At 43.6% G+C, this 22847-nt stretch overlaps 1 protein-coding gene across 1 annotated transcript in view; it reads right to left on the bottom strand.

Annotated features, from left to right (window-relative positions):
* Window positions 1–22847, bottom strand: part of NVL (nuclear VCP like) — a 133752-nt gene that overhangs the window by 36468 nt on the left and 74437 nt on the right. The window contains exon 18 of the mRNA XM_073628327.1: window positions 15182–15281. Within this exon, the coding sequence (XP_073484428.1) occupies window positions 15182–15281 (100 nt within the window). The remainder of the gene's footprint in view (window positions 1–15181; window positions 15282–22847) is intronic.

The following is a 22847-nucleotide window of genomic DNA, read 5'->3' as shown; positions in this document are numbered from 1 at the left end:
CGGTATACACTCCGCTCCTTCACCGCTCCGAAGATGCTGCTGGCAGGACTTTTTTTACCGTCCTGCCAGAGCATCGCTCCAGTGTGAAAGCCCTCGGGGCTTTCACACTGGAATGAAAGCAGCGGCACTTTCGGGTCGGTTTGCAGGCGCTATTATTAGCGCAATAGCGTCTGCAAACCGCCCCAGTGTGAAAGGGCTCTTAGTGAGGGATCTATAAGAAAAAAAAAATGAAGCAACTGAAGGCAATGCAAAAGGCATGCAAATAGCGTGCCTGGTGGTAGCTGAATGCAGGTTGCCAGTGCAGCGAGTCCACAGTGCTAAATACTAAGCAACCAAAGCCCCAGAGAGCAAGTGAAACTAAAGAATAATTTAAACAGTCTCACACCATAACAGAGATATTTTTTTAACCACTTTAGCTCTGGAAGCTTTACCCCCCTTGCGTTATTTTATCTGACAAATGCCCAGTCTTGCAAATTTCTGTTTTTTTTCTTTTTTTTTTTTTTTTTTTTTTTTTGCGCTATGAACAAAAAAAGACCGATAATTTTGAAAAAAACTGTTTTTTCCTTTCTGCTATAAAACACTAAAACACATCCAATAATAATAATAATAATAATGATAATAAAAAAAATAAATAAAATTTCTTCATCAATTTAGGCCAATATGTATTCTGCTACATATTTTTGGTAAAAATAAGCGCATATTGATTGGTTTGCGCAAAAGTTATAGCGTCTACAAACTATGTAGTAATGGCGGCGATCAGCGACTTCTAGCGGGACTGTGATATTGCAGAGGACATTCTGACACTGACACTTTTTGGGGACCAGTGACACCAACACTGTACTACACCACCTTTTATAAAAACTTTTTTATACCCTAACCTTTATTATTACCTACTAATCAGAGATTGTCATTCACAATCCCCCTTGTCCGCCGCGGGGGGAATTTGTCGGGTCCTGTCGCTAGTCGGATTTGTCCAATTGGGTGAGCAGGTCTTCCTACCTTAACATTGATTGTAATATGTTGTTAAAGTTTATTTTTCTCTGTAAATATGTTTTGTCTTAATGAATTATCTGTTTCATAGACGACTCCTCCTGAAGAAGCGGTTTATGCCGCAAAACCGGTATAGGAAACAACCTATACTCCACTCCAATAGAAACTCTACGTGGGAACCCGTTAATAGTTAGTTACTTGTGGTGTATATATTTTTTTTATATTTTATATGTATTAAAATTTGATTTTTATCACATTAATCTCGTCATTGTATCAGTACCGAGATAGTCAATTCAGTTTAGGTTTTTCATATACCAATACAGTGATCAGTGCTAAAAAATACGCACTGTCACTGTACTAATGGCACTGGCTGGGAAGGGGTTAACATCAAGGGGAATCAAAGGTTTAACTGTGTGCTTAGCCAGTGTTTGAGTACAGTATAGGAGGTGCTTTTACTGGGAGAAGACATGAATCCTAGTCCCTATGTCTTTTGTTACTTCACCTTTGTGATTACCGACATCCATTGTGTATTAAATTTACTTTTATACTACACTTAGATTGGCGCCTATGCTTTATCTCCAGTTGTTGCGGAAGTTGCTTCTTACTTTTCACTGGGCTGCCTCTCCAAGTGCCATTGCATGGACTACATGGACTATTATTAGTCAAATTTAACTATTCTTGACAATTCCCATCCCCTTTGATGTCCAACAGGCTAGCGTGCCAACAATTAGCTTGATGTTAACGCCAACTCATCTATCTATGGTGGGGTTCCTCCATCCACCTCTCTTGGGGAAAAAAAAAAAAAAGTGTACAACCAGCTTAAAGCCAGCCGTAAATGGGCTCGAATCTCAGCCGTTTCAGCAGGGCTCGACCGAGATTCGATCTATGGGAAGGCTGGTTGCACCCACATCCATCCATTGGTCAACTTGGGTACAACCAGCCTGTGGGATTTTATTACATGCGATTACTGCCGGCAGCTATAGTCGCTAGCAGTAGTCAGGTTCCGTCGGTCGGGAAGGCTCCCTGCTGGCAGAACACATTAGTGACTGTGATGATGGGGGAATCAAGCCATTTCATTTCCTTTCACTGGTTGTGCTGCAGTATGTGGGAGCACTGTTATATCTGTGAGTGGTAATAGCCATATGTGTTACACTTACAAATCACTTATCATGCATGCACTTACCTTGAAAATATATCTGATGCTAGATCTGCTTAAATATATATCTAGCAGGAGAGGAGAATGTTACATAGTAGGTGAGGTTGAAAAAAAAGACACAAGTCTAACCTATGTGTGTGATTATATGTCAGTATTACATTGTATATCCCTGTATGCTGTGGTCATCCAGGTGCTTATCGAATAGTTTTCTGAAATTATCGATGCCCCCTGCTGAGACCACCACCTGTGGAAGGGAATTCCACATCCTTGCCGCTCTTACAGTAAAGAATCCTCTACGTAGTTTAAGGTTAAACCTCTTTTCTTCTAATTTTGATGAGTGGCCACGTGTCTTATTAAACTCCCTTCCATGAAAAAGTCTTATCCCTATTGTGGGGTCACCAGTACAGTATTTGTAAATTGAAAATCATATCCCCTCTCAAGCGTCTCTTCTCCAGAGAGAATAAGTTCAGTGCTCGCAAACTTTCCTCATAACTAACATCCTCCAGACTCTTTATTAGCTTTGTTGCCCTTCTTTGTACTCGCTCCATTTCCAGTACATCCTTCCTGAGGACTGGTGCCCAGAACTCAGGGCCGGATTAACATAGGGGCTGATGGAGCTGCAGCTCCAGGCCCCTGCCTTAAAATCGGCCCTCCCAGTCAGCAGTAAAAGGCCGATTTTCTCCTGTCCATAAACTTCTATGGGACAGGAGAAGCTGTGTGTAAATGTAGGGGTGTCTGGCTGCATCTGTGTTTGCTCACTGTGTTTATTACATTGTCACAGTGCACAGTTCCCCCTACACAAATGGGAGAGGCTGAGTCGGCTCTGCCTTTCCCCTCCCCTCTCTCACTCTGTGAAGTCTGTGGCTGTGTAGTGAAGAAGGAGCCGTGTGGGTGGGAAATTATGAACAGAACAGCGGCAGATACCTCTGAGTGATGAGCCTCCAGGGACCATCCAAATGTGAGCTCAGTGATTCTTATCTCCCTTCCCCTCCTTTTTAACTTATTCCTCCAGCAGTAGCTCTTATAACTGCAGCCAAAGTGTTAAGAATTGTGTCCTCAGCTTGTGGTAGTACTCGGTCCCTTGTGCTTTTAGGAAGGGTTCACACTGGTTTGCTATGTTTTGGCCCATTGCTGGTGTATCCACAGTTTTCCTGCGTTTTACTCACAGTCCTATTGATTTCTATTAGGTTGTGTGTTTTTTTCTGAAAGCGCACCAAAATTCCTGCATGCTGCATCTTATCTTTGGCGCACTGTCAGAAAATGCAGCAAAACCTGCAACCTGATATATATCAATAGGACTGCAGCTAAAACTGCAGATACACAAGCAGTGCGGCCGACTGCAGCACACCAGTGTGAGCCCAAAGGCTTGTACACACAACCCCCTGTAGAACTTGGTCTAATCAATACTCCTGGCATACACACACGGCCATACCATCCCAGCTCAGGAAGGGTAGGGGCTCCAGGGATTTGATTGACTATACAGGCCTTGTCCCTCCTATCTGTCTGGGCAGAGTTCTGGAGGCAGTGGCAGGCTGCTGGTGGCAAGTGGCACACTCTATCTGGTTGCATGCTGCTGGTGGCAAGTGGCACACTGTGTCTGGTGGCAGGCTGCTGACTGTATCTGGTGGCAGGTGGCACACTGTATCTGGTGGCAGGCTTCTGTTTGCAAGTGGCACACCATATCTGATGACAGGCTGCTGGTGGCAAGTGGCACACTGTATCTGGTGGCAAGTGGCACACTGTATCTGGTGGCATGCTGCTGGTGGCAAGTGGCACACTGTATCTGGTGGCAGGCTGCTGGTGGCAAGTGGCACACTATCTGGTGGCAAGTGGCACACCATATCTGGTGGAATGCTGCTGGTGGCAAGTGGCACACTGTATCTGGTGGCATGCTGCTGGTGGCAAGTGGCACACTGTATCTGGTGGCAGGCTGCTGGTGGCAAGTGGCACACTGTGTCTGGTGGCAGGCTGCTGGTGGCAAGTGGCACACTGTGTCTGGTGGCAGGCCGTGGGTGGCAAGTAGCACACCATATCTGGGGCAGGCTGCTGGTGGCAAGTGGCACACTGTATCCGGTGGCATGCTGCTTGTGGCAAGTGGCACACTGTATCTGGTCGCAGGCTGCTGTTGGGCAAGTGGAACACCATATCTGGTGGCAGATTGCTGGTGGCAAGTGGCACAGTGTATCTGGTGACAGACTGTTGGTGGCAAGTGGCACACTGTATCTGGTGACAGGCTGCTTGTGGCAAGTGGCACACTGTATCTGGTGGCAAGTGGCACACCATATCTGGCATGCTGCTGGTGGCAAGTGGCACACCATATCTGGTGGCATGCTGCTGGTGGCAAGTGGCACACTGTATCTGGTGGCAGGCTGCTGGTGGCAAGTGGCACACTGTGTCTGGTAGCAGGCTGTGGGTGGCAAGTAGCACACCATATCTGGTGGCAGACTGCTTGTGGCAAGTGGCACACTGTATCTGGTCGCAGGCTGCTGTTGGCAAGTGGAACACCATATCTGGTGGCAGATTGCTGGTGGCAAGTGGCACAGTGTATCTGGTGACAGACTGTTGGTGGCAAGTGGCACACTGTATCTGGTGACAGGCTGCTTGTGGCAAGTGGCACACTGTATCTGGTGGCAAGTGGCACACTGTATCTGGTGGCAGACTGCTGGTGGCAAGTGGCACACTATCTGGTGGCAAGTGGCACACCATATCTGGTGGCATGCTGCTGGTGGCAAGTGGCACACCATATCTGGTGGCATGCTGCTGGTGGCAAGTGGCACACTGTATCTGGTGGCAGGCTGCTGGTGGCAAGTGGCACACTGTGTCTGGTAGCAGGCTGTGGGTGGCAAGTAGCACACCATATCTGGTGGCAGACTGCTTGTGGCAAGTGGCACACTGTATCTGGTCGCAGGCTGCTGTTGGCAAGTGGAACACCATATCTGGTGGCAGGCTGCTGGTGGCAAGTGGCACAGTGTATCTGGTGGCAAGTGGCACACCGTATCTGGTGGCATGCTGCTGGTGGAAAGTGACACACTGTATCTGGTGGCAGGCTGCTGGTGGCAAGTGGCACACTGTATCTGGTGGTAAGTGGCACACTGTATCTGGTGGCATGCTGCTTGTGGCAAGTGGCACACTGTATCTGGTGGCAGGCTGCTGTTGGCAAGTGGCACACCATATCTGGTGGCAGGCTGCTGGTGGCAAGTGGCACACCGTATCTGGTGGCATGCTGCTGGTGGAAAGTGGCACACTGTATCTGGTGGCAGGCTGCTGGTGGCAAGTGGCACACTGTATCTGGTGGTAAGTGGCACACTGTATCTGGTGGCAGGCTGCTGGTGGCAAGTGGCACACCGTCATTGGTGGCAGGCTGCTGGTGGCAAGTGGCACACCGTCATTGGTGGCAGGCTGCTGGTGGCAAGTGGCACACTGTATCTGGTGGCAGGTTGCCGGTGGCAAGTGGCACACTGTATCTGGTGGCAGGTTGCAGGTGTTAAGTGGCACACTGTATCTGATAGCAGGCTATGGGTGGCATCTGGCGGCAGGCGATGGTGGCAAGTGACAAGCTCAGGTTCCCACTGATTCTGCATCATGATGAGTTGAACTATTTCACTATATATTACAATGTAGTAATAGAAATAATGGAATTTGATCATCCTGACGCCATATCAAGCATAGTGTCAGGATGATTTTAAGTGCTAACACCAGCCATTTGCCCGAAAAATCACCCCCGCCACCTATTTCCCCATCAAACCCAAGACTACATCCCCCCTCATCTTTTTTTTGGGAAGGGGGGTGTCCCTGAATGGCAGTTTGGAAATGTGGTCGCCCTATGTTGCTGTTAGTGAGAGATTGCATAGCAGGTGGTATTGGTGGTGTTGCTGCTGCTCAGAGGCTGCACGGCTGATATTACTGGTGAGAGTAGATTTAATTTGTTTTAGCAAAAAATGTTTGCACTTTCATATTGTTTCCATAAAAAGGCCCTCCAAAATCCTCAGCACCAGGCCCATGATGATCTTAATCTGGCCCTGCCAGAACTGGACAGCATACTCCAGGTGCGGCCAGACCATAGTCTTGTAGAGCGGGAGAATTATTGTTTTATCTCTGGAGTTGATCCCCTTTTTAATGCATGCCAATATTCTGTTTGCTTTGTTAGCAGCAGCTTGAATTGCATGCCATTGCTGAGCCTATCATCTACTAGGACCCACAGGTCCTTTTGCATCCTAGATTCCCCCAGAGGTTCTCCCCCCCCCCAGTGTATGGATTGCATTCAAATTTTAGCCACCCAAATACATTATTTTACATTTTTCTACATTAACCTCATTTGCCATGTACCTGTAATTGCCCACCCCATTAATTTGTTCAGATCTTTTTGGAAGGGGGCGATCACAATGCAAAGCAAATTCTGTATTATTGTCCAAAATCGGATATTTATATTACTCGTATTGGAATACGACTTCTAACATTCAGTCCTATTTATGCCATCATGGGAAGAAAGTATTAAAAAAAAAAAAAAACACAAAAAAAAAAAAAAAACACAACCTCAGGAAGTTATACAAGCAGTATTTTAAAGCCTTAATCAGGGCACAAGAAAACACCACCCTTGCATTGGTGCCCCCACATTGCAAGGATGCGAGTTTTTGCCTGGGGTTGAGGAATAAAAGGGGTTTCTGGTGGTTTTATTTTAAATGCTTGTAAGAATTATTTTGACATTAACCTTCAAACTAGATATCTCACCGCAACCCGAGCAGGTGCTTGTCAGCACCAAGTACTGAACTGTTTGGATAATGATATGGCTATAGTCTACAACTTATCCATCAACTAGCCCTACCCTTTTATCTATAGGTTTCATTATAGAAGCCTATGTAACAGGTGATAGATTGCCTATGTATTTACCTATGTAATGGGTAACCAAGATTGTTAATAGGAAGTTCAAGTATCTGAGCTGCAAATACGCTTGTTTACATAAATCACAAATTTTTGGTCTAACCACTTTCTTTAATGCTACAGTGCGGGCCGGCTGCACACACAGAATCAGAGTATATATATATATATATACATACATACATACATACACACACATATATATATATATATATATATATATATATATATATATATATATACATATATATATATATATATATATATATATATATATATATATACATATATATATATATATATATATATATATATATATTTCTACTTTTTCGGGTAGGGGGTGCGCCGCTTGTGCTGTGATTAGTCACAGCACAAGCCGATCAGCAGGTGCCAGCCATTGGATGTCCGTCGGCATCTGCTGATCGGCGAACAAAATACGCCACCTATTGCTGAATGGACACTGGTAAATCAATCAAACAAGAAGTCCTCCCCTATATAACCCCTCCTACACAGGAAGTACCTCAGTTTTGTAGCAAGCAATAAACTTCCCAGACAAGAGGGGAGGGGTCTCTGTGTCCCGTGATGTACTCCAAGAAAAGGATTTTACAAGTAAGCTGAAAAAATCCTAGTTTCTTTATTGCAAATCACAGGACTCAGAGCAGTCATAATAACAAACTGGGATGTCCCCAAACAATGCTTTTGAGGGGAGGGAACCCATTACGACCAAAGAAACACCACTAGAACAACAGAATCTATATTGCTGCCTGCAGTACACTGCGTCCAAATGCAACATCCTCCTGAGTCCTAACATTCACTTGATAAAACCTAGTGAATGTATGCACCGAAGACCAAGTAGCAGCCTTGCAAATCTGAGCCATGGATGCTTGATGATGAACTGCCCCATGAAGCACTCACTCTTCTGGTAGAGTGTACCCCTACTGGAAAAAGCGGAGCCTTACCCCTTAATCCATACGCCTGAACAATCACTTGGCAGGAAATAGTCAGCTTAGATGCGGCCTGTCCCTTCTTGGGACCTTCTGGCAATACAAGCAGAACATCAGTCTTCTGCATCATTGATAAACTGGCAGATCCACTGCTAAACATTCAACCTGGATGCCGCCTGCCCTTCCTGGGCTCTTCTGGCTGCACAAATCAGGACTCCAGACCTGTGGCGACAGCTCAAGTAGACCCGGAGTGTCTGAACTACCTCTAGAGTAGGTAGCGATCTTTCTCCTGCCGACTGTGGATTAGAAGAAAAATATAAAAAGCAAGACACTGTCCTGATGCAAGTGAAAACTAGAAAACACTCTAGGCAATGGATTAGGACGTAACATCACCTTATGATGTACAACCAAGAACAGCTCCTTGCATGAAAATGCCGCCACCTCCGACACTCCAATTAGTGAAGTGATAGCAACCAAAGAAGCCATCTTCCGAGATAAGGGACTATAACAGTCTCCCAATTGGTTCAAAAAAATGGCCTCTGCAAAGACAGCAAGAGCGAATCCCAGTCCCAAGGACACAAGAGTGGCCTGACCTGTGGGACCATTTACGCTACACGCTGTATGAATCCAGGAGTGAGAAACAATGGCTTCTGGAAAAAATGGATAGGGGTGAACTCAAACCCTTAAAAAGGTACTTAAGGCCAAATCTCCTTTCCCCTACTGGTTAGAGAAATATAAGAAAATTTGCCACCCATATTCCTGAGAGTGCCACTTCCTGGCTTCCCCCAGGAAAAAAATATTTCCAAGTCCTGTAATTGAGGTTCCCTGAAACCAGCTTCCAGGGCTCAACAGTGTGGAGATACAGGACTCAAGACCATTAGGTCCCGCTGGACTGGTAGTGTTCAAGGAGCAACCCCCGAAAGACTCGCTATGTCTGCGTACCAATGTATGTAAAACCTCCTAGGCTAATTCTGCTAACACTATTATTAGTGTTACCACCTCCCGGATTCTTTGCAAAAGACATGGGAGAAGTCAAAACAGAGGGAAAGCATCAAATAAGGGAGAACTGGTCCCTAAGGTGTTACCAGTGCATCGGCCCCTATTGACGGTGAGACTTTCGTCCCACACACAACCTGTTCCCACTTGTTGTGGAACTTGGAATCTAGTAGATCCACCTGCAGAGTTCCCCCTGCCATTATACTATACCTGGAGTATGTAATAGTGATAGTACATAGTACTTGTTGTACTGTCTCAGACAGAATGTTGTTCACCTTCCTGAGCCGTATGACTCCTGGTGGTTGATATATATGCATGCAGAAGCATTACCGGATTACACCTACAACTGGTTTGTCCCATCATCCAGAGCAAGGCATATTGGCCAACAATCCAAGATATTGATGGGCAGTACTTTCTCAAGTGGAGACCAAGCCCACTGAACTATAGCCACCTTCAAACCAACTGGAGAAGCAGGCATCAGTGGTTATCTTTCCCATCTCTTCTCCAGATCTTGAACCATCAACCAGCAATCTTAGCTCTGTAATACCCCGGGAACAGAGCCCTCTGGCAATCCAATTCCTGGAGCTTCATGTTCTAGACAGAGAGAATGATCCTCTACCAAAGACCTGGAGTAGGACTGTATGTAGGGAACGTGCCTTGACCTAGATACAACTTCCTCCTGAAATGTATCAAAGGAAAATCTGGAACAGACTGCTTCCTGAACAAAGATTGAGGTAAACTGAGATTGGCATATCTGCGTTTTCAGCAAGTCAAGTACTGGGCTGGAACTTTTCTGAACCCTCGGAGCTGTGGCCAGCCCGAAGAGCAGAGACACAAAAAAAAAAAAAAAAGGAAGACTTTGCGCTGCAATTTGCAAAAACCCTTGAGGAGCCTTGAAAAAACGGCACATGAAGATATGCGTCATTGATGACTATGGACCCCAAAATCTACCTCTCGCAGAGGTCAACACTAAATGAAAAAGAAGGATGTCCAGTGGCTTAAGATCCAAGCTAGACCTTTGGTTTTGGGACCGTTAACGGTTGAGGTTTATTTATTTATTTATTTTAAATAATGAGCCCATACCTTCTGCTCCAAGAGTCAAATGCAAGGCAAAAGACTGACGACTCTGTGGCAGACCCCAAAGGCCAAAAGAGGCGTACAATACCTACCAAGCTTTTGCTGGCTGAAGATGGAGCGAAACCACCTCAGAGACTGCTCTGAGATCTTCTGGCCTGAGATACTCTCAAAACACAGCAGCCTCAGATGCCTCCCTCACACAGGTGGGGGAAAACTTACAGCATCTGGTATTCTCGGGCAGTCTCACATCCATATACTAACCAGGCTTGATCCTGCTTGGGCTTCGATCAACAGAGATCAGGCATGATCACGGTGATGTGGGCACAGTCCATCTGATGAAAAATGAACGCGTCAGGAAAATGCTGCAATGCTAAACACCACAGTAGCTCAGATGAATCTGACACCACTATCCATTGGAGGGGATGAGGACACCGCCAGATAACTGAACTTGAGAGCGGTGCACCTGCCTCTCCTTTCTGGAACCATTTACCTGGTATAACAGGTAAATAATGTAGCAACTATATTAGCCAACCTAATACACAATCCTCCAGGGATGCAAGCCTAACCAATGTTGGTTTACTGCACACTTCTAAAATCAAGAATCCAGTGGGTCTTGAGCTGTTGGGTATTTCCCTTCTCTCTTCAGTGATGAACATCTGCCTTATTGGTTCCTGTGCAGCCTTATTGATTACCTCCAGACCAGACAATTAGGACTCCTTTGTGGATTCCACTGCCTTAGGCCTTAGAAAAAAGCGGCTTAAAATGTGCCTAAAGCCGCATATTGCATCGGCATTTCGGCGTTTCAAGGTTTTGAAAGTGATGCATTCTAGCCAGAAAATACTTTATTACTGGTCACTGGAATGCATTAAAGAGCAAACGTTGCTAAACAAGTCTAGCGTTTAGACATGTTTTCACGCGTATAGGTGTGTCAAGCATTTTTCCTGCTCTTCAGCGCCTCTCCTGAACCTGGTGGTGTTTTTTTTCAGCCTGCAAAGCTCCTCTTCTAATATGCCTGTAATGCGTATGTGTGCATGGACACAGGCTAATATAGAGGTGCTTTTACTGGCTAAAAAAAATGCCAAGCATTTGTAAAAAGCAGCGTTTAAGCCCATTGTGCCTGAGACCTTAGAGATTTTTCTGTTTCTTTTTATTGAAAAGTTTTCAAGAACAGGATCCACAACACAGGTGGAGCATATAAAAACATTAAGAAGGCCTTAGAGATTTTTGTCCCTTGTGTCCCCACTGCTCTGCAGACAGTGTGTCCTAGGAACTAGGCAGAAATCTACCCATTGGGTGCTGAGACAGAAGGAGCATTAAAAGATTCTAAAACCCTTGGTAGGCTAGTGATCCCGCTAGTGGATTGCTACAGGATTCCTGAATAGATCACCAACTTTCTTTTACAATGTCACTTCATTGCTGAAAAAAACAGCAAGGGAGTAGAGGAACAGCGATACCTTGCTGGTCCAGCCATCAAGAGTGTGATTCCATAGATGAAGGTGTTGGCTTTACCCTCTAAAACGGGGGGTAGGCAACCTCGGCCCTCCAGCTGTGGTGAAACTACAAATCCCATCATGCCTCTGCCTCTAGGAGTCATGCCTTGGATTGTCAGGGTCTTGCAAGATCTCATGGGACTTCGAGTTTAAAAAACAGCTGGAAGGCCAAGGTTGCCTACCCCTGATCTCAGAGATTTTGTTGCCTAAACCTTACCTCTTCAGCACAAGACAAAAATAAAAATACATTTTAGGCCCTAAAAACGAATATGCAGTGTTGCAAACAAATCACCCTCACACCTCATTTTCCCACCATCAATCACTAAAAACTGCACCCACCACCTTTTATATTGATTGGTGAATTTTGTGAGAACAGGAAACTGCAGTGTGGAGGCGATATACAATGGTCTAATTATCCCTAGAAAAGTCATTTGATGCATTTTTTTTTTTTAATAGTGATTTTTGTCTGTTCAGCTGTACATCAATTGTATAGATTAGAAATGAAAGAAGAAACACAGTATATTTTTACATAGTTACCCCTGGAAGCTGGAAATCACTGAAGTAGACACCGCTACTCCAGGGAGTTCCACTTGCTTCCGGGTCTAATGCTGAGTGGCTGGCGTGATGCATTCTGAACAGAGTAGGTTTGCTTGTTCAGCATGGGTTCCATTCAAAGAAAGTTTTGCATTTTCCAATGCACAGCATTCTCTAATAGGACGAGGTGAACAGGCAGGGCGGTGACCATCATGCTCTCCACCTTGCCCAATCAGATGCGTTGCAAAGCATTCTGTGAATGGCACCCCATGGCAAGCAGCAAGCCTTCTGTATTCATAATACACCAGGCCGGCTACTCAGCATGGAACCTGGAAGCACGTGGAACTCATTAAAGTAGCAGTACCTACCTGCTTCCAGAGGTATCTGGCAGGTATGGTATTTACGCTGGTACAAGCTGGACCAATACAACTAATTAAAAATAACCCATGCCTGGATTTTATCTTTCAAGAATTAATCTTGAACAGCCTTTTTTAACCAGGGTTCCATAGAACCCTATGGTTTCTCCAGACGATTCAAGGGATTCCTTGAACAATCAGAAATTTCTGTCTCTCAGATAAATAACCACTGAATCCAATGGGCTATCAGTAACGGACAATTCTTCCTACTAATCACAAAATGTAAGGATCATTCTTCACAATGCCAATTACATTAAAATACCATGAACTGTGGATAAAAGTAGGTGTTAGCAGGTGTTCCTTGTGACTAGAAAGTGTTTTCAAGGATTACTTCATGTTAAAGCAGAGCTCCACCCAAAAGAGGAAGCTCCACTTGTTCCCACCCTCCTCCCCCTCCACTGCCACATTTGGCATTATTGGGAGGAGGAAGGGGGGAGCGGGTATCTGATTTTGACAGGTACCCACTTCCACATTTGGGTAAAATTGCCACAGCGATCTTAGAGTATGTCTGAAGGCTTCACTGCCGGTTTCCCTAACTGAAGATGCCAGTGCCTGCACCCCAAAGCCCATTGAAGAATCGTCTCGGGTGCCAACATCACTGTATTCCTTGACAGGTAAGTGTCCTTAACCACTTGCCGCCCGCCATATAGCAGAATGACGGCGGCAAAGTGGTTTAAAAAGTCTGACTGGACGTCATATGACATCCGCAGAATATTGAGCTGCTGCGCGCTCCCGGGGGAGCGCATCGCGGCGATCGTTGTTGCGGGGTGTCAGTCTGACACCCCGCAACACCGATCTAGGTAAAAAGTCTCTGACGGAGATTCTTTACAACGTGATCAGCAGTGTCCAATCACGGCTGATCACGACGTAAATAGGAAGAGCCGGTGATCGGCTTTTCCTCACTCGCGTCTGACAGACGCGAGTAGAGTAGAGCCGATCGGCTGCTCTCCTGACAGGTGGGGGTCTGTGCTGATTGATTATCAGCACAGCCCCCCCCTCGGATCCCACCCAGGACCACCAGGGAAGCCATCCACACTGGACCACCAGGTATGCCCCCTAGACCCCCAGGGAAATACCAATCTGTGCCCAAGCAGCTGCCAATCAATGCCCAGGCAGCTCCCGATCAGTGCCCACTTACAATGCCTACCACTGCCAGTGCCACCAGGTATGCCTATCAGTGCCGCGTATCAGTGCCCAGCAGTGCCGCCTATCAGGCACCCATCTTTGCAGCCTTTCAATGCCCATCAGTGTTGCCTATCAGTGCCCACCAGTCAACCCATGAGTGACCATCAGGGCCGCCTATCATGCCCATCAGTGCTGCATATCAGTGCCGCATATCAGTGCCGCCTCATCAGTGCCGCCTCATCAGTGCCGCCTCATCAGTGCCCATCAGTGAAAGAGAAAACTTACTTACAAAATTTTTTAACAGAAACAAAAGCAAAACTTCTTTTCAAAATTTTCGGTCTTTGTTTAGCAAAAAATAACCGCAGAGGTGATCAAATACCCCCAAAAGAAAGCTCTATTTGTGGGAACAAAATGATAAAAATTTCGTTTGGGTACAGTGTTGGATGACCGCGCAATTGTCATTCAAACTGCAACAGCGCTGAAAGCTGAAAATTGGTCTGGGCAGGAAGGTGTATAAGTGCCCTGTATTGAAGTGGTTAATTAAAAGTCAGCAGCTAAAGTATTTAAAGCTGCTGACTTAATTTTTTTTGGGGAGCCTACAGCTACTCTTTAAAAAGGTTGGGAAAGCATAACCTAGAACAATGAGCTGTCCTAGATCCATATCAAATAGGATGCCAAATGTGCAGCTGTTATACAGACATGAGACCCTTTACACATATACTTACAATTTATATTAATTGATTTTGAACAAGGTTCTGTAGATTTCCCTGCCCTGCTCTGTATAATTTATTATATAATCACTATTATAGAAGATAAATATATAAGCGCATTCCTTCAAAAGAATTATACTGATCTGTTGCAGTGTGCCACCAGTACAGACTTGTTTCTGCCTCTCCCTGGTGAGAAATGAAATTCAGATAAAACAAACAAAATCCTAGAGTTTGCCTTTCAAGAGCTGAGAACATAACGATACAGCCATAGGCGTGCGCACACCTATGTATACAGCCCAAAAGGAGAGACTGTGTACGGCCTGTGCAGCTTAAAGGTGCTAAAAAAGTGTCAGATCGGGTGATATCAGACTTGCCAGTTGCTCACCTACTTAGAACAATCAGGCCTTGATCACTCTCTGAGTGATGATCAGTAACAACAGCCTATAGCGCTAACCTTGTCCTTCTGCATTGACCCAGCAGAGCTGACCTTGCTTGTACAGTATGTAACGTGCTATGCACGGCTTTAAAAGACTGCACTGCGGGCAGCTGGATAGAAGCTGCTGCATCCAAATTGACATGAATGGGACTGCCTGCACAGGGATGCACAGAAACCCTGGGCATCACTATGTGGGCAAAGACAGCCTCTGCATGGGCATATGCTATCCATATGCCCATGTATAAGAGGCATACGCCTTAATTTTTAACAAACAGTCACAGCCTAGAGTTTTTTTGATCCAGACACAGCAGCAGAATACCAGTTCACCCCAACTGCCTCCGTTTCTGGAAGTGTAATGTGTTGGAAAGCTCGAGCTGTAATGTCTTGGAAGATTGATCTGATTTCTCTTGATTATAAGTGCTTGCAGCTCACCTGGACGGTTAGTGGCAGCCATAATAAAAACTTGACGTCTACTTTCCAGTCCATCCATCTCGGTGAGCAACTGATTGACAACTCTCACACTGGCTCCTGACTACAAGAGAAGAGGAAAAAGAAAAATACATTTGAACCTGTGCAGATAAATGACACTTAGAATAACAGCAACAAAGCCCCATTATGCAGCATCAAAATGTGCTAACATTTTTGGCACAAATCTTTTCTATAATAATCAACAGCTATAAAAGTCTCTCTCCCATCCTGGAAAAAAAATTCACACAAGTACACTACATTACACTACTGCACCTGAACATTATTGGCCCATCCACAGACTGGTGGGGCAAATAAGGAGATTTTCAGCATGGAACACAGACACTCTGAAGCACAGTGAGCATGTTGTGTGGCAAAAAATTAAATTTACATATTTTCAGGAATATCTATTTTTGCACTTTCAAAGTAGCTTTTGTGCTCTCCACTTACCCAAAAGTAACCCACCTTCCCCATACATAGCTCTGCAGACCCGTAGTGTTTCACAATGCTTACATTCGTCTGCATAATGTTCTTTGCACCAGATGTGCCTGTACAGTGAATCCTTGAGGCTTTATGGGACTGTGACCCAAGTGACATGGCCCCATAGAAGACTAAGCATTCTACCACACAATTGTGAGCAGTGCAGAGAGGCCAAGGGCAGAAGGGCAAGTAAGCATCTAGAGATGGATATATATAAAAAAAATAAAAATAAAAATGAATAAGTGCACTTGTGACCTACCTTCTAACCACTTGCTGACTGCCCTATAGCAGTTTCACTGCTACAGGGTGGCGGCTGTACGCAGGATCACATATAATTTTATATATATATATATATATATATATACATACATACATACACACACACACATATACACACACATATTATATATATATATATACACATATATACACACACACACACGTGATCCCGCACTTCCGGGTAGCGGGCGCGAATGCGCGCCGCCAGTGGCTCACTCCCGCTGTGATTTTGCACAGTGGGGACGGCGGACTCGATGTTCACTGGCACCTGTTGATTGGTCGGTACACAGTCAGAACGGTAGTCTGCCTATATAGACAAGGCAGACTACTGATCTGTCAAGTAGGGAAGGCATGGATCCTGTGTTCCCACAAAGCAAAAAATGGCCTGGTCATGAAGGGGGGTAAATCTTCTGGAGCTGAAGTGGTTAATCATGTCAACTCTGTGCAGACAATGAAAAGTATATATTGATAAAGCTGTAACACAAAGTCATTTTGCACCAAAAGTATCAATATCAGTAGGAGACAGGTCCATACTACAATCATTAGGAGATGCTGTATGTAATTATTGCACATGACAATAACCCTTGGTTGTGTATACAGTAACAACTATGTAAAGAAAACATGCAAATTTAAAACACTTCAGAGTTATAACACCAGATCCATATTTTTAACAGATATGTAAACCCCAAAACAAAAATATAGCATGTTGCACTTTACCAGTCCTTAGATGTGGTAGCTGCTTTATTTTATTTTATTTTATTTTTATTTTTTTTTAGGACGAGTACATTTTTTGAAGATGGAGTCAAATACCCAATAAGCCTAATAAAATTTGAGAATTTTTTGCAAAATCCTGTGGGCTTTCCTATTTAGATGTATGCATTGTTCATATTACAATCTACACTCTCAACTACATAACCTCTCCACTTTATTGGAGATGTAGAGTGGGGAGGTTCTTTGTAGTGTAAATCAGGACACCAGCCTAGGGTGACCATGCTGCTCCCTCCATATACACAGCACAGTTAGTGAGCGTTGTAACCCTGACACAAGAAGTGTGTTAGTGGAAAGGTCAGCAATTACACATAAAGGGAATAAAAAGCCTTAAAGTGGAACTACAGTTCCTATTTGAGAGAAAAAAAACTTCCAGGAAGGCAAGCTCTTTACTGCAGAAGAGACCATCAATGTCTCTTCTGCAATAAGATAAACCTACCTGCCTACAGTCTTTTATAATGTACACTGATCTGCACATGCACATCTCAGTTTACATTGTGGAAAAGATCATGTGTTTCGAGATGCACATGTGCAAGAGTGATGTCAACCTCCCCACTAGCCAATGAAGAGGGCCACAGACTGGTACCCAGAAGACTCCAGGTAGAAGATGCAGCTGCTTGGGAGGGACCTCGGACCATTGAAAGTTAAAGCGGAGCTCCACCCAAAAGGGGAAGTTCCGCTTTAAGGCCTTATCTCCCCTTCCTTTTCTCCAAATGGAATGGTCGGGCAGGCACCTGGTTTTGCCCGAGTGGAACTTCTTCTCTCTCCCCCAACAGTCACCTGGGACATGTCACAGGTCCCAGAAGACTGCGGGCCCATTCACAATTCGTAGCGTGGCTCACAAGCCACAAGCTGTCACAGCCAGGTGTCCACAGTTGAGATGGCAGCGCCGGGAAGAGAAGACCGAGAGAAGAGATGGCTCGGGTGAGCACAACGCTGGATCCCGGGACAGGCGAATGTGTGTTTTTTTTTTTTTTTTTTTAGAAGTCAGCAGCTACACTTTTTGTAAAGCAAAATAAATGCCTTTGAGTTTAGGCTTTAAAGCAGACCTTTTCAGTGGAAAAAAAATAAAATTTGTTTCCTGCATAAGGGAATGTTTACCAAGGCTTGGGTGCATTACATTTTTTATAATATGTCCTTTAATTGTCCATTAGCATACTGCTGAGCTTTGTACATGATTCTTTAAATGACTTGACATTCTATCCACCAGGATCGGTAAAGAAACAAAACAAAAAGTCCTAGGTCAAATACAAATTTTTGCAGTACACTGATGCGAACATAAGTCTAAATGCTTCAATTACCTTTGTCTCCTAACCTTTAACCAGTATACTATAGCCTGCATTGTATGCCATTATGCCTATTACAATAAAAAAACAGGTATGTTTGAACTTCCTGCTCACAGAATACATTTTCATAAGATGGTGTTTGCAGTTCTAACGTCCCAGCTGCATGCAAATGCATTACTACAATGCAAAAGAGGGTGGCCTTAAACAAGCTTTAACAGAGACTGAAATACGGGTTTGGAATTTTGTCCTAAAGAAAAAAATGAATGGTTTTATCTTGAAACAAAATCTTTATCGATTTTATAGGCAGTTAAGATTTAAAGCATATTTTGCATTTCAACCTGCTATCTCGAGTAGAGAATATTTGCCTTTATCACTTAACCACTTGAGGACCAAGCCTCTTACTGTTTTTTTTTTTTTTTTTGCTAGAAAATTACTTAGAACCCCCAAACATTATAAATTTTTTTTCTAACACCCTAAAGAATAAAATGGTGGTCGTTGCCAGATCTAGATCTGTATTTGTTTGTATAATTTATTAGGAATGTTTTTTCTTTCTGTTTTTTGAACCATTTATACATTATTTTTAAAATATATATAATATTATTATTTTTGGATACTTAGATCATGATATTCATATACTTTTCGTGACAGATTAACAATGTGATGGTTCCAGATGGAATAGTGAGATGAATGTCTGTTTGATTAACCATTTCTGTATCAGTGGCTTTGAAAAAAAAAAATCAACCTATGAAGGAATACAATTATACTAATGAGTAATTAACCACGAAATTGATTCCATATGTGATTATTTGAAATTTTAAAAAATTTCTCATGAATGTGATTGAGATGTTGGATGTGTTCTGATCTGAGGAAGGGTGTAAGCATGTGAGCCCGAAACGGAAATCCTTTTGAACACTTTACTATGTAACTATTTCTGAATTTATTGAACAAATAAAACTTTAAGACCCGGTTCACACAGGGGCGACTTGTCAGGCGACTTAGCCACCTGACAAGTCGCGTTCCGTTCTGTACAATAGAACCGTTCTAATAGGAGCGACTCAAGTCGCTCTGACTTAGAAAAAGGTTCCTGTACTACTTTTGGGGCGACTTCAGGCGACTTGCATTGACTTCTATACTGAAGTGATTTTGCAAGTCGCCGCTGAAGTCGTGTGCAGGTCGCCTCTGAGTCGTGCTGCCCCTGTGTGAACCGGCTCTAAGAGCAGCAATCCTCGGGACTATATACACACACACACACACACACACACACACACACACACACACACAGAGAGGAAGAACGGGGAAATGCTGATGTAAACAAGCATTTGCCCCGTTCTGCCTAGTGACAGGACACTGATCATAGCTCCATGTGATTGGGAGCGGTGATCAGTGTTATGTCACACGTAGCCCATCCCCCCCACAGTTAGAACACATCTCTAGGACACACTTAAGCCCTTCAGCGCCCCCTACTGGTTAACCCCTTCCCTGCCAGTGTCATTTACACAGTAATCAGTGCATTTTTATAGCACCGAAAGTGTCTGATGTGTCCGCCATAATGTTGCAGTCACAAAACAAAACAAAAAAAAAAAAAAAAAAAAACGCTGATCGCCGCCATTACTAGTAAAAAAAAAAAAAAAATATTAATAAAAATGGCATAGAACTATCCCCTATTTTGTAGACGCTATAACTTTTGCGCAAACCAATCAATAAACGCCTACTGCAATTTTTTTTACCAAAAATATGTAGAAGAACACATATCAGCCTAAACTGAGGGGGAAAAAAAATGTTTTTTATATATTTTTTGGGGATATTTACAATAGCAAAAAAGTAAAAAATATTGCTTTTTTTTCAAAATTGTCACTTTTTTTTGTTTATAGAGCAAAAAATAAAAACCGCAGAGGTGATCAAATACCACCAAAAGAAAGCTCTATTTGTGGGAAAAACAAGACGTCAATTTTGTTTTGGAGCCACGTCGCATGACCGTGCAATTGTCAGTTAAAGCGATGCAGTGCCGAATCACAAAAAGTGCTCTGGTCTTTGGGCAGCCAAATGGTCCGGGGCAGAAGTGGTTAAGCATATTTCTTGAGTTACATATATTTTGAAGCACAGAAAAAAAAATTTCAATGAGATATGAAAAAGAACATTGATCAAAATTAGAGAACACTTTCAGATCCCTCCAAGTTATTTGTGTTAATCTGGCACCTTGTGCTAATTTCTTTAATTATCTGACAAACCCCATTTAACTGGCAGCCTAACAGTTTTCACTGACTTTGCAAGATGGTAAGCCGTTCTAAAGTGACTGAAACCCTCTAGCAGCAGGTTTTTCAGATGAAGGCCAAAAGGACGACCCTTTCAGCCATAGCAAGAGAAGTTTGTCGTTCCAATGCTTTGATTTCTAGAATATTGCATCTTTACAATGTCACAAACTCATTTAAGACCACCAAGAAGGCTGGTCGTCCACGAAAGACAAATGCAAGAGAACAGGATGATGCGGAGAATCTGAATGGGCAATCGGTTCAACACCGCAGCTGCGATTGTTCGCCAGTTCAGCACTGAACAGAGTAAGGATCTGTCCAGTCATACAGTGTCTCACTGTTTAAGAGAATTTGGACTAAAAGCCCACTCTGCAGTGACCAACCCTCTCATTAGCAGAAAGAATCAAAAGGCTAGACTAACCTTTGCTGAGCAGCATGTTGTGTGGACAGAGGAGAACTGGTCCAAAGTCTAGCCTTTCAGCAGCAGGAGTTGGGCCTCTTATACAACTACATGGCAGAATGAATGCAAATGTTTATCAGAACCTTCTTCGACCACATGAGGTTCCTTCCCTGCGTTCATCACCCAATCAGCCAGCAATTTTCATGCATGACAATGCCCCCCCTGTCACAGCAAAAGGGGTAAAGCAGTTCCTTGAAGCTGAAAACAGTGAATAATGAAAAGAGTTCTGATCTAAACCCAATAGAAAACCCCTGGAAAATCTTAGGTGACAAAGTTATAGTCAAGAAACCAACTACAGTCACCAAACTGTGGAAGAGACTGGAAGAAGAGATGAAGTGATGTCCTATGCAAAGCAGATGTGCTGAAGTTATTGAAAGCAAGGGCCCCGTACACTTCCTACTAATTGTGGATTGTTGTAACCTTCAGAAATTTTAGTTTTAATCTTTCTCTGTGCTACAGTCATCGGTGTTCTCTCATTTTGATCATTGTGTTTTCTACAAAATAAAGGTTTTTTTAGTTGAAGTGCCTTGGTTATTTTGAAAAACACTGTTCTATTAGCATGGTATAGCCACAACAAAAATTCCATCAAATGTTAAGCAATTACATTATTTCTGAAAAAATCAAGTGTTCATAAATTGTTCTCTAATTTTCATCTCGTGTGCGTGTCATCTCCAGAGTGTATGTATGTAATGTATTTTATTATAATATATAGAAAACACTGTGATGATGTCAATATTTAATGGTCTTAATATTTTTCCAATGATTAAAAACCATTTTTTTTTGTACTATCTGTGTGTAGTTATTTTGTTTTTACCTTATTTACAAGTGGAAGCCTCTTTGTTTGGTAGGCAAAGAGCATGTGATCTAAGCTGCCTAAGCTGAAAAGCAGGGAAACAGCTTGTTTTTATTTTTATTAATAGTAAGATAGGGGCTTCCTATAAAAATAATAAATATATTAATTATGACACACGTTTTGCTGATTCATATCAAGAGTGAATTTTAATTATATGTCCACATTAAAAGTTCAGATCCAAGGAATGGATTCATTGCTTGCAACTTCTTTGGTTACAAACAAGTCTCAAACTAAATTCAAAATTAAAGTGCTAAAAATGATTTGCAAATGATGGTCCAGTCACAATGGTCCCGTCCTGGCTCCTCCACACTGTCAAGTGCCCCCAATAGCAAACCTCTTGGTATGGGAACACTCAAGCAGGCTCGCTCCCAAGCAGTGCTCCTGTGAATGGACATTGGCCATTTACATACACCGTGTGGCTCGGCCCGGCCCCACTCTCTCATCATTGGCTCACTAGTTGTGATTGACAGTAGCAGGAGCTGGTGGCTCCCACTGCTGTGTAAGCCAATGAGGAGAGTGGGACCCAGGAGAGCCACTGCTCTCATGCACATTGCTGAATTGAGATGGGGCTCAGGTAAGTATAAGGAGGGCTGGGGGACAGCACCCAGAAGGTTATAGAATGCATTAAGGTAAAAAAAAACCTTCTGCCTTTAGAACCACTTTAAATCACTTTCCACTCATAACATCAGATGACATTCTCGGGTTGAAGTGGTTATACTGGGATGCAGCCTTCACTTGCAGGCATCCTTTTTGGTTTTAAAATTTTCAGCCGGCGATTCACTCTTCAGCAGAGGTGATTTGAGTGCAACAGCCACTTGATCACTTCTGCAAAAGATGCCCCCCCTCCTGCCGCCTTTCCCAGGCTCTGCTGCCTGATCACTGAGACTGGGGGTGATGCAACGGCGGTACTACACAGAGAGAGGATCTGATTTTGTTCCTCCCTCTCTGTGACCCCGGAAGTGATGAGGATTTCGTCACTTCCGGGTCTTTGTTTACCTGGCTGTCGCACCGATCTTTGTCTGATCAGCTGCATTAGAGACCAGAGGAGAGGTTTGGGGGTCTCTACATAAAGAGGACCTGTCCTGGCCCATTTCACAATACCGTGCGACATAACAAATTGCAACACCCACCATTTTATTATATATATATATATATATATATATATATATATATATATATATATATATATATATATATATATATATATATATATAAAAAATGTGGGGGTTTTAAGTAATTTTATAGCAAACAAAATACT

The sequence above is a fragment of the Aquarana catesbeiana genome, linkage group LG04, assembly GCF_042186555.1.
Source record: "Aquarana catesbeiana isolate 2022-GZ linkage group LG04, ASM4218655v1, whole genome shotgun sequence".
Lineage (NCBI taxonomy): Eukaryota > Metazoa > Chordata > Amphibia > Anura > Ranidae > Aquarana > Aquarana catesbeiana.
Note: the sequence above shows the minus strand (reverse complement) of the source record. Positions and strands in the feature narration are given on the sequence as shown.